We start from the raw sequence: 13288 nt of genomic DNA, 5'->3' as shown, positions 1-13288 counted from the left end.
CCGTTTTCTTGAAGTAGATGGCAAACATTCAATAGGATTCGATTCTACTTTTTAGCTTTAAGAAAATAAGCATAATTCTTACATAAATTTTCAAAACCAGTTCCGTTACCCTCGAAATAAAAGCAGTGGTCATGAAAATCCGTAGTTTTTTTCGTTCAAATTAAAAGGAATGCTCATGAAAAGCTATCATTGCAATACCGATAGCAAGTGCAATCAAAGACAAATTAAAGACCTCCATGTTCCTTGCAGTTGCCCAAAATTTTATGGCTCATAAGGTAATCTAGAATGCCGTGCAAAGTGTACTGCGATCTGTCAAACTAGGGTACCTTTTACACTACCGAGGGACCAAATGCAGTACTAGAAGTGGTACCCAATCTGAGCCCGATTGGGACGGACCTGGTGCAATGCCATGCATGTAATACATGGTGTTGCATCGCAACTGGGACAGAGCCTGCTTCTCAGCTTAGTGTTCTTTTGAGCACTTTCACAGTTCTTAACTGAGAGCTATCTTTGCCGATTGACCATTTTTGCATGTGTATATCGTGTGGCAAGTACGAAGATACTCTATGCCTCTGAAAATTGAAAAAAAAAAATCCATTACTAGAAGATCCTCGACTAATGGAATGGGCTCCAACATGAATTTCAGCATGGTCTTGCTGAAACCTTGCAACTAGAGGTGCGCGTATCGTTTCTCTTTCGTTTGACGTTTCACACTAGCGTATTGTGCAGGACTTGTTGCACAAAACAGGATTTCGTGCAACATGATCACCACCTGATGATAATGTGAAATGACGAAGGAATTATCAATGTTCCTGGGTCGATCCTAACTAGTTTGCATCATTTCACTACTGTATACATACGCCTACCTCATAAAAGTGGTCATCATGATGCGGTAACGTTAGTATGTTTATGTAATTTCGTTGAATCAAAGCTTCATTTGATTTTCTGAATAATGTTGCTTTGGATAAGTGAGCTAAGCAGATTTCGACTAGAGAAGAGTCCGATTGAGCCGATTATTAAATCTTCAACATGATCTGCTGTACATTCATCAGCTAGATGAGGTTCTTAATTGTCTCCTAAGTAGCCACAAGATACTTAACTCTGGTCAAGTCCTAATAAATCAATAACTAACTATATATTAGCACACATTAGACTGAGCATAGTGCTCCGCGTGTTTACCGCTTCCCTTGGCTGTCTGGCAACTCTGCCAGGGAGCAGCCCGCATGGAGAGTTTGTTTGTGATGGCGTCCCTGTTCAATCAATAGTGTCACGGTACATCCGCCTGTGCTGTTCACTCTCGTTATGCGCCTCATCAAACAATCGGTGATTGAAAAAACAAATGTGAGAAGCGAATGAATGAAGAAAAAAAAAAAACAACACGGCATTCGTCACAGAATGTTTGATTGTTTCGCCAAGTCAATATGCATGGCGATGATTGCGAACCGAGCAGAGGTGCCCACATCAGAGATGGGATCCGGTGCCCATTGAGGGACCCCTCGGTTATAGATATTTCTCAGAGCGGTTTGCTGTCATAGGAGAAGATCGTTATTTTTGGTCGGTTTTTGCTGGTATGGATGTTTTTGTAAAAAGGGAGAAGCACTAAAAGTGGCTTGTGGTGTTTGTGACGTATTTTTGTCACATACATCGTAATAAATAAGATGTTGAATGAAACCTCGCGTAACAGTTCTAAAGGGCCAATGATCCAATTGTAAACAAATCGGGTTTTGATACCATTCGATAGCATCTTCCAACACCCACAAACTATGCAAACATTGTCAACATAATCATAAAACTTACCGTTATAAACTCGGTTTTCAAAACGGCCAATAACCGCTTTTTTCCAAATCATTCATTGGCCCCCACTCGAAAAGGCCAATGATTGGTTCTCGCTCCATCAAGAGGGCCTACAATCGGAAAATTTCGCAAACTGTCATTGGCCTTAGCATGGTGAGAGGCCAATGACTCTCTCTTGCTCATTCATTGAAAACCGAAAAGGCCTAGCCTTGGGCCAAGCACGCTAATAAAATTCTATTTTGGCCAATAAAAAAGGCCCATGCCTTGATGAAAATCGAAAATGGGCCAAGCATTTAAACTTATCATTTTTTCCACATTTTTGTCAGTTTTCAGAATAAAATCAATTAATAGCGTGTAGTAATAGTAAATCGTCACTCAACTAGCAAGAAATCACATTGATTGAATTGAATACTGAAAAATAGGAATTGAAAATGTGGTGAATAATATTCAAATCGAATTTTCTCAGAGTCAACGATCTGAGGATTGGCCCTTTTGAATTGTTACGCGAGAAACCAAGGGTATAAAATAATTTGAAAATTATTTCACTGATATATTTTTCAAAAATTTTAAGACAAAAAATTTAAAAAAAAATCCATTTATGATTAATTAAAAAAAAGGCTGATTAGACAAGATTGTCATACTTCAACGTAGTAGCCCGTGACGCTGCGGAGTAGTTTGGTAGGATTTTTCCTCTCGGTCTTTTCCTGTGAATGGGGTGGTGTGCGTGTGTGACGCTTTTTCTAGTTTAGCTTGTGTGCGTTTTTTTCTCGTCTGTTTGCCGTTGTAGTGGTATGTTCTCTCCGCCGCGCTCTGCTGCAAAGAAGCGATCAAGCGTTATTTTTTCTTAATAGGACCCGATTGTACTTTTATTATATGTGGTGTATCATCTCGGGGCAACCTCGCGTTTCTCGCTCTTGCCTATAGCTGCGACGCATTAATATTATTCTTTTGCTGGTCTTCTACTATACGGTGTGTACTTTTCGGGTAATAATATACAGAACCATATCTCGCAGGCAAGGCTTGCTTTGCTTGGCTTGTTGGCTGGCAAAAACAGGAGGCCGCTTTCTATTACAAGAAAAGAGGAGCATCATTGGTTTGTGCTGGCTTATGGTGGCCTACTACGGCTATTAAGGCTACCTATACCGGAGTGTGTTGTGTGTTTCGTTCAAGGGGTGTGGAAGTGGAAGGAAGAAAAATACAAAACATTAGACCACAAAACGATTTTTTCCTGGGTATTATTCAATAATACAAAGGCCGAAGTGTATTATAACCTCTTCCGTCGCGCTTCTAAGCCAGACCGTGTGGCCACCCGTATCTCGGTCCCAGAAAGTGGAGGTGGAAGTGTCGAAGAGTATTACCGCGCGCGCGATTCAAGTGCACGTGAAAGGAACGCCGTGCTAAAATTAATAGCAGTGTCGCGTATACTATTATCTGTGGTGAAATCCGCGTGCTTTTTCTAAATGGTGCGATTACCGTGTGTTGTGTTTAATCAGTACAAAACAGAATATCTCTATCAGCAGTCATAGGAACGGGGAAAACATGTTAACCACTGTGTACCTACTCGAAACGGGATTTGGGCGCCAAAAAAAGTTTCCGAAGCGATCAGCACTCGAAAATGTTTTCATAAGCACTACTTAAGTGGGTCGAATCGGTACCTTGGAACGGCTTCTAACCGGTTCACAGTGAATATAAAGTTTAATCCGCCAGTACGAAACATAAACGGCCACATCTTAGGCCGGGCGAAAGCAGCCGCCCTTTGGATTACGTCGCAGTTCGTGAGCTGGCAGCCGCAGCAATGGCGACATGCGAATGTGACCGGAAGTGCCCAGAACCCGTTTTTAGCTGAAAAATAGGAGCACGAAGAAAAAAAAACATCCTGCTTCATGGTTGAGACCTTCGACCAATCGTTCCACACAGTGACACACCACCCGATTCCGCCATAGGCGGCTCGAAGAGAGTGAACGTGCGCGATTCCTGGAAATTTTCCAAAACAACGTTTCTTCACGCTCTCGTGTTTTAGTTTTTTTTTTTTGGGTTCGCACAGTCGTGCCCTTGCGTACACACAGCTCCGAAGAGAAGGGCGCCGGAAAATTTATCGATCTCGGGAAAATTTTCCGTTGCCGACATACTTTCGGGCAGTTGGCGCGGACCACCTTAAGCCGCCGGAACCAAAACAATATGGAATGACGAACGGCTTTCGGGGAAGGAAGCCAAGCAGTGCATTTCTGCGGACGGAACAATCTCTTCGTCGTATTTTCTTCCGAGAATAAATTTGAATTTTGAGGGTAGAACATTTGGTGCCAAATTTTGGGCGAATCGCGCGCGCTTCCACCAAAAATCGACAACAACGTAATCGTGTGGCGGTAGCGACTCTGCACCACCGCTAGATGGTGCCCCTTGTCGGTCGCGGCGTGTTCGCGTTTCCCATCGCGGTACGACTCACACACTTGTTCTTGCTCGGGACAGCGTTGCCATGGGCCGGTTTCTCTACGCGCCAAGGTTACCCGCTTGAAGACGGAGCGAAACTTTCACTCGTTTTTGAGGGGCGTTTGGTAACGGACTTTCGGGTACAATGTGGGCAATGTTTTGCTGCTCTGAACGGGTCTCAAAATTATTTACCTACTTTCATTCTTGTTTGTTTCTTGTTATCTGTGATGCCCTTTGGCATTTATCAGAGATCCATATTCTGCCAGAGCTGGAATTTTAAAAACATGTAATATACTCGATATTTTCAGTACTAGAAGGCGTCAAGTACTACCTCAAGGGTAAATCTACGAAATTTGAAGGAAAGTTTTTGGCAAAAATTATATCTTGGCTGAACATAGCTTTTCTTTCACTGATTCAGTGCTGCGTTACGTCGCTGTCCGGGTAGGACTTCGTTTGAAACGATTGTAATTGTAATTGTAATTTTATTGATCACGGTATCCTATCAGTGTACACTTTTTATCAGGACAAGGAAAATCAAAAAAACGATGCCATGTAAAAACTGCTTTACCTTGTCGTTTTTCACCCAAGTATGCCTGTACAATCAAAAATGTATTCTTAGATTCGAAAACTTCGCTCACATGCAGCTTTTGTTTCTTTCCAGAAATCTGTTCGAAATTTTGAAGCCTAGTTTTGCACAAATTCCACAACAGAAAGTTTTATATTTCTTTCAATATTCTAGACAAACTGTGTTGAATTATCCGAGCACATTTTTCTCTAATGATATACCTAAATACACAATTTGTAGAACGTTCATGTAAAAAGCGTTACAAGGGATTGTAAATAAAAAACTATCTGCGGCATAATGGAATTCGAATCATAATCTTAACTCTGCGCTCACGGTTAGATTTTGTTTGAGAAATTATCCAGATTTGCCTATTATTGTAATGAATATTTTAGCTGAAATAGGCTTAGGATTTGCAGTTCAAGTAAAGAAATTGCCACAACTCTGAACTGATGCTCATCAACTGCTTCATAAGCAATAATTTTTATAACTCTGAGTATATTTCTTATTCTCTTCTTTTTTAATTAAGCATTGGTTCTAAAGGTCTGTTGCTCATTTTTCTAAACATATCTTTTTTTATTTTATTTTACTGATTATTTTTCACTCATTTTAATTTTTTAGGAAAAATTCGACCCGTTTTCTGAGTAAATCGTGCTGTTTCGTGAGCGCAGATTTTCAGTTTGCTGAGTAAATTTACGCAATTTAGCAAATCTACAAGAATGAAGCCCAGTGTCATAAGTGTATCTTCTTTACTTCGCTGATCACTTCTCGCCAAGTTCTAGAAAATTAACATTCTAAGCATTTTGAATGAATCTTGTTTGAGCTATCAGTAAATGTTTTTCCATATATTATTGTCTGAGAACATCCGTTTTCTATAGTGACGTAATCCTTGCAATGACAAAAAAATATTCGTATTTGATCCATCCTTAGAAAAAATGGCATCAAGTATTACTTTTACAGAGATTAACAGAATCGAAGTTGAGCTGAGTTGTCTTAGGTAATTCAAGCCATTTTCAATGAGACGTGACAGACTACTGTATGAATAGCTTGTTTGTTAACTGGATTCGTTTGTTGAGTATTATTAAGTGTCAATTTTGTTCAGTTTTACGAATTCTTGTTTTAAGGCTAAGTAGCCCGTCATTCGTTTTGGCAACAATGATGACTTTTCAGCTTCAATTTCAAAGTGATAAAACTCAGTCTTGATAGTTTATATTGACTTGAAAATGTATCACTGTACGCGCTAACATGCATAAAGAATGCTGATACTTTTTCAGGTGTGTCAGTGCAACCCCAACTGATTTTCTTTGATTCGAAGTCGTGAGATGAATTAGCAACAATCATTAACGACACGTACAAATTTCAATGACGGCCTACTTCGTCTTAAATTGTACGTGTTAAACAGATTTTTGAGTAAGACTTACTCAGTTTTTTTTTTGCGACTAGCAGTTCCAATCAAATCTTGTTGAATTTTCTCTGCAGAAAACTTTTTATTGTTATCTAACTTTTATTCAATTTCTGCGCAACTTTAGTTCTTTCGCTGAGCGAATTTTTCTTAACCAATTTGGCCAACTTTATATCCAACTGTGCATATCTCGCTCATTTTCATATGGATATGTTTTGTTTACTGCAGAAGTATCATTATTGTTATCAATTTTTTATCAGATTTCTATGAAACTTAAGTTCTGTTGGCTGAGCGCAGTTTTCTTAGCAAATGGGGCTCAATTTATGCACATATCTCGCTCATTTTCCTATAGAAATGTTTTTTTTTCTGTTTTCTCTTGTCAAGTCTCACTATTTGATTATTAATTACTCAGTTTTCTAGTAGATCTGAATAGATTTATAAGATCAATCTTATTATGCTCATGCTTCCAGATAGTGGTCGGGTTTTAGGTAGACTAAACCAAGACCTTTTCAATGATTTCAGGGAAACGTAATCCCCAAGCATTCAAATTAAGAAAATCTTCGAATAAGAAATAGGAATTTATCCATTTCATAGTTTATTTCTCGCTCGATACTGACATTAGCTCTTTTGGGTTCGATTAAATGTTAGTCCCTTATTAATTTGTAGTCAAGAAAATACCATAATGATTGGCAGGACTGCATTGACACAGAGTTGATTGTATTGATACAGAGTGAACTGCACTCACTTCTTTTGGGAAATAGCCGATTACTGCACTGATAACTATTTTTGTGAGCTTGAGACAAGTTTCGTTCAGTTTTGAGGAAAACATGTTTTTAAGTTTCACAGAATTCTTGTTTGTACAGCTCAGCTTTTTGCATTTAACTTAATATAGTGTTCTGAACAAAATTTAAATCAAGATTTAATGCTGTAATTTTCTCCTGCAAAAGACTCACTATTACACATTATCAAATTATCATCAGATTCTTGTCCAACTTTTGCTCTGTTGTAAAAGCATACGTATATGATTATTATTAGCAATTTTTTTTGTTTTTATTTTGATATGTTTTGTCTGACTTTTCAATGTATTTCGCTCAGTATTTTGAATCAAAATTATTTTGTTTCCTGGGTGGGGGCTATTCAGTCTTTGAAAGCTGAAAATTCTCGTGTATGAAAAATTTCGAGATAATTATGCTCATGATTCGAGCATAATATTACTTGTTCAATCCAGCTCGATATGCTGGAATGATAATAGGGTTCTAAAGCCCTGTCCTAATTTTAGTACCAAACGGTTAAGTTTAGACCAGAAACACATGTTTACACAAATTTTGAATGCTTTTCGTTGGTTTACGACCAAAAAACATTGTTTTCTGATTTTTGAAATTTTGTCACACCCCTTTGTTTAAACTCAAATTTTGGGTGTATTTTGTGAAAACACGTGTCCCTTCCTAAATGTCAAATAGGAACAACCCCAATGTTAAAAAGATAAGCCCCTGTGGCGTTTTTGCCGACTCAGTGAATGTCAATCATGATCTAAAGTGTCAAGGTTCAAATTTGAACATATTTTTTAAATTAAATTTTAAATGTGATATAACCGTTATTTGAACAGCAAAAATTGCTAAAGTGATTGTAAAAACATGCTGTTTCGTCTTATTCAATTAAAACAAGATTTCATTAAAAATTCTAGGACCCTATTGATAAATCTCACTAAAATTATCAATGAAACACATTCCGATCGAACTGGCAACACTGGGATCCAAATCAAAAGCGCGTCCAAGTGTTCGTGTCGTTCTCCCGATCGAAACGAAACGCGCCGCGCGCCCATGAGCGGTACTTTTTCGAAAGGGGGGATGAGAGAGTCGCGCTTTTTCCGGTCTAGGCCCGATCGTTGCTCATGGCTTTGTTGGTGTGCGTGTGCTGACTGCCTGCGCGCCTGCCTCGTCGTGATGATACGGGATTTCGCTCACGACGACGACGATAACGTTAACGGAGAAGTGGGATAGGGGTGTTCAACGGCGTGAGGAAAAGTTTCATATTTTTTTCCATCCGCTATACATTTTTGTAACGTCGTCGTGAAGCCGCTGTGCGCGCGAAAGAGAGCGCCTCGTGAGCGAATCGGGAGCACTCGGCGAGAGCGCTCCATAGCGGCTTCGTGCAAAACGCTGAGCGGGCACGAAAGGTCACCGGAGAAACGGTTGAGAGAGGCGCACTGCCTGGCTGAAATGTGCGAGTGCGAGTGCGACCGATTGATATGAGGGGGGCTGTGAGCGTGCTCTTTTTCGCAAACGACACGATTTTTTCTGGCCTCGTTTTCCGACGGGGGCCGATGGCAACGCGCAAAAGAAGGGAAATTTTTATTATTTGGAAAGAAGAGTGTAATAATACACGAGTCGTCGCGTATAGCCGCGTTTGGTGTGGTGCTCTCTAAACTATAGCAAAAGCACAAGCAGAGTGTGCCCAGTGGAAGAAAATAAGACGGAGATATCGCCTTTTTTTTGTTGGTCGACACTGCTCTGGTCGATTACCGTGTGTATTCCCGTGCCGTGGAGCCGTTCGTTATTCGCATTATAAATATAATTTGTGTGCCATATATACATATGAATGTGGAATACGGTGTGGAAAAAATACACGAAGATGTGCACCTATTTACGTATTTAACTTGATATTTATATTTTTGGTGTTTTTTTTCCTCTCGATTATCGGTGTCCTAAAGGAGAAGGAATTAATAGTAATACACACATACGATTGTTTGTATAGTTGTTTTGATTGGTTTCGAGTGAAGCCTTTCTTGGCTAAAGTGAAGTGAAGTGAAGGAAGCAGGGGAAGAAGAAGTACGTGCTTCCAACGAAGAAGAAGAAGAGGAATAAAGTGGAATTGAATCAACGCCTTGCGGAAGTGGGGTAAGGAGAGAAGTGTACCGATCCAAGCAGGCGCGAAAAGAATAGAAGAATCAAAAGGAAGAGCGCAATAAAAGTGCAAAACAGAAGGCGAAGAGAGTAAAACTCGCCGAAGAAGAAGAAGGAACCAACAGCGACAGGGAGCAGGAGTTGGTCCGGACAAAGTTTACGCAACCATCATGTCGGAGCACCATCGCGGTGCTTGGGGAACCCGGGAGGACGCCGTGTGGTGGCCTGCGGGTATCTCGTCTTCGGACCAGCAAACGATCCAACACCATCAGCATCTACTTAATCAGCACCATCAGCAGCAGCTGGCCCAACAGCAGGCTCAGCTCCAGCATCAGGTCGTTCAGCAACAGCAACAACAACAGCAGCAGCAACAACAACAGGCCCACAGTAACGACAATGCCCGAAGCAATAGTACAACGTCAACGTCCGCCACACAGCAACTATTTTCCTACAAAATGGCCAACAGCTTTCAGAACCCGGTTACGACCATATCGGGCGTAACGGTGTCCACCTCCAATTCCCCGTACGACTACCGTCTCGGAATGAGCACAGCTGGTGTCGTGTCACGGCCGGGAGATCCCCCAACTATGGCCAGTACGGCACCGACCACACAATGGTGGTACCCCGGTGGACAGAACGCCCTCGACAACTCCCTGCAGCAACAGCAACAACAACAGCAGCAGCAGCAACAACAACAGCAACAGCAGCAGCAACAACAGCAACAGCAACAACATCAGGTACAACAACAGCAGCAGAACCAGCAGCAACATCAACAAGCCCGCAATCAACAGACCTCCCAAACGGTATGTACCCTACACCTCCCAAATCAGCCAACGCCACCTCGCGTTGTTATCACCGAATTACCGCACGTTCGATTCATGAATGATGATGATGGTGGTTGCTTAGTAAGCGCCGGCATTCGGGAATTTTTGGCGCGCATTTTCCACCCGCTCTGTCTCTGTGCCATCCATCTAGTGTGCGGGGCGTATGTTTTGTTGCACGACGACGAAGCGCGTAAACATGACACACATCGCAGCAATCCACGCTCGAAGACAAGCAACCCATGCCGGCATCGAACGATGAGCGAAAAAAAAAACCCGAATGAAGATGAATAACACAGCGTACTGCTGGCTATATGTACATAAAAAAAAGAAGCCCCGTTAATTTCTGGCCCCTTTGATGGGTGTGGGAGGTGGGGGTTGGCTGTTGATGACAGTTTGTTTTGATGTTGGTGCTCTCTTCTGCGTGCTTCCGATATACTAACAAAACACTGATCGAAAATTGTAGCTTGTTACTTGCTCCATCATCTGGTAACTAGTTGTGTAGTAGTTGTAGCAATGCTTTCCTATACTGGTAGTAGTAGTTGTAGTAGTTACTCGAACCATTTTAACATAACCAATCGATTTGAATCGGGAAAATTAGGATGGGTTTGGCTCGGGTTCTAAGTCGCACAGCTGATGATGAGGAGCGCGCGCGCGGGAGGGCGGACACAGGTGCAGCTCGCAAATTGCTTCTCCATCGCCATCCGAAAAGATTTGGGGGGTTGGGTTTGTTTTGCTTTGGCCGCCTAGCTTTTTCGGCTGTTTTTGTTTATAATGCTGATCAGATGGAAATCGGTAGATTTTTACCGCCGAGTGGGTGCCGCTTTCTAGCCCGTGCGCTGTGGAATGGGGGTGTGCTCATTTTTGTGTTTGTTGGAATGAATAATTTAGATGACGGTGCCTAACGGTTTGAATTCTCAATCGTTATGGGTCGAGTGGTTCCATGCCGGATCTACGGAATTACTCTGAAATTCTTCTATGAATCTTAGAATTGTAGTCCTGATAAATCGTTGGGGAGCTAGAAGAGAAGAGATCCTTGTAGAACATGAAATCTGAATTCTTCCAGGAGTACCGTCATAAGACTAACTAAAGCGAAAACATTAGCCATGGATACATTCATTATTCAAGAACGAAATCTAGCTTAGATGGTTGAGCAAATCTTGCTCAGATTACTGAGCAAATCTTGCTTAGATTGCTGAGCACTTTTTGCTCAGATTGCTGAGTAAATCTTGCTCAGATTGCTCAGAAATTTTTGCTCAGGTTGCTGTGCAAGTTTTGCTCAGGTTGCTGTGCAAGTTTTGTTCAAATAGCTGAGTAAATCTTGCTCAGATTGCTGAGCAAATCTTGCTCAGATTACTGAGCAAATCTTGCTCCGATTACTGAGCATATCTTGCTCAGATTGCTGAGCACATCTTGCTTAGCTTGCTGAGCAAATTTTGCTCAGATTGCTGAAGAAGAGATCCTTGTAGAACATGAAATCTGAATCCCTCCAGGAGTATCGTCATAAGACTAACTAAAGCGAAAACATTTGCCATGGATACCTTCATTAATCAAGAACGATATCTAACTTAGATGGCTGAGCAAATCTTGCTCAGATTGCTGAACAAATTTTGCTCAGATTGCTGAGCAAATCTTCCTCAGATTGTTGAGCAAATCTTCCTCAGATTGTTGAGCAAATCTTGCTCAGATTGCTGAGCAAATCTTGCTCAGATTACTGAGCAAATCTTGCTCAGATTACTGAGCAAATCTTGCTTAGATAGCTGAGAAAATCTTGCTTAGTTAGCTGAGCAAATCTTGCTCAGATTCCTGAGCAAATCTTGCTCAGATTGCTAAGCAAATCTTGCTCAGATTGCTGAGCAAATCCTGCTTAGATTGCTGAGTAAATCTTGCTCAGATAGCTGAGCAAATCTTATTCAGATTTGTGAGCAAATCTTCCTCAGATTTCTGAGCAAATCTTCTTCAGATTTCTGAGTAAATCTTGCTCAAAATGCTGAGCAAATTTTGCTCAGATTGCTGAGCAAATTTTGCTCAGATTGCTGAGCAAATTGTGTTCAGATTGCTGAGCAAATGTTGCTCAGATTGCTCAGCAAATTTTGCTAATATAGCTGAGCAAATCTTCCTAAGATTGCTGAGCAAATCTTCCTCAGATTGCTGAGCAAATCTTCCTCAGATTGCTGAGGAAATCTTGCTCAGTTTGCTGAGCAAATCTTGCTCAGATTGCTGAGCAAATCCTGCTCAGATTGCTGAGCAAATCTTGCTAAAAATGCTGAGCAAATCTTATTCAGATTTCTGAGCAAATCTTCCTCAGATTTCTGAGCAAATCTTGCTCAGATTGCTGGGCAAATCTTCCTCAGATTGCTATGCAAATCTTGCTTAGATAGCTGAGCAAATCTTGCTCAGATTGCTGAGCAAATCTTGCTTAGATAGCTGAGCAAATCTTGTCCAGATTGCTGAGCAAATGTTGCTAAGATAGCTGAGCAAATCTTCCTTAGATTGCTGTGTAAATCTTGCTCAGATTGCTGAGCAAATCTTGCTCAGTTTGCTGAGCAAATCTTGCTCAGATTGCTGAGCAAATCTTGCTCAAAATGCTGAGCAAATCTTGTCCAGATTGCTAAGCAAATGTTGCTAAGATAGCTGAGCAAATCTTGCTAAGATAGCTGAGCAAATCTTGCTCGGATTGCTCAGTAAATCTTCCTCAGATTGCTGAGACAATCTTCCTCAGATTGCTGTGCAAATCTTGCTCAGATTGCTGAGGAAATCTTCCTCAGTTTGCTGAGCAAATCTTGCTCAGATTACTGAGCAAATCCTGCTCAGATTGCTGAGCAAATCTTGCTCAGATTGCTGAGCAAATCATGCTCAGATTGCTGAGAAAATCCTGCTCAGATTGCTGACCAAATCTTGCTCGGATTGCTGAGCAAATCTTCCTCAGATTGTTGATCATATCTTCCTCAGATTTCTGATCAAATTTTCCTCAGATTGCTGAGCAAATCTTCCTCAGATTGCTGATCAAATCTTCTTCAGATTGCTGAGCAAATTTTTCTCAGATTGCTGATCAAATATTCCTCAGATTGCTGAGCAAATCTTGCTCAACATTGCTGAGCAAATCTTGCTCAAGATTGATCAGCAAATCTTGCTCAACATTGCTGAGCAAATCTTGTAATTGAAAAAAGTTGAGTTTCTCATATAAATTTCCAATGAACCTCTTTCGTTTCTCAGCACAAGAACCTTCGCAAGTTGACCGTTTTCTTGAAACTCAATTGTTCCAAAGAAAGTGAAAAACTCAAATAACCCATTCGACTTTTTGCGTCGAGGACCTCCACAACCCACCCCGCCTCGTTAAGCAGCCTGTCCAAGGCGAAAGCCAACAATAACTGCCATT

At 41.1% G+C, this 13288-nt stretch overlaps 1 protein-coding gene across 5 annotated transcripts in view; it reads left to right on the top strand.

The window, feature by feature from the left end:
- Positions 1 to 2633: 2633 nt before the first annotated feature.
- Positions 2634 to 13288, top strand: part of LOC5574747 (high mobility group protein DSP1) — a 161418-nt gene continuing 150763 nt past the window's right edge. The window contains exons 1-2 of one of the 5 annotated variants that reach the window (XM_021839147.1): positions 2634 to 2763; positions 8896 to 9891. In XM_021839147.1, the coding sequence (XP_021694839.1) occupies positions 9259 to 9891 (633 nt within the window). In that variant the 5' untranslated portion in view covers positions 2634 to 2763; positions 8896 to 9258. The other 4 variants (XM_021839148.1, XM_021839149.1, XM_021839151.1 and 1 more) reach the window with 4 other exon arrangements.

This window comes from Aedes aegypti, chromosome 1, assembly GCF_002204515.2.
Source record: "Aedes aegypti strain LVP_AGWG chromosome 1, AaegL5.0 Primary Assembly, whole genome shotgun sequence".
NCBI lineage: Eukaryota > Metazoa > Arthropoda > Insecta > Diptera > Culicidae > Aedes > Aedes aegypti.
The sequence above is the reverse complement of the archived record's forward strand: the minus strand, read 5'-3'. Positions and strand labels throughout refer to the sequence as shown.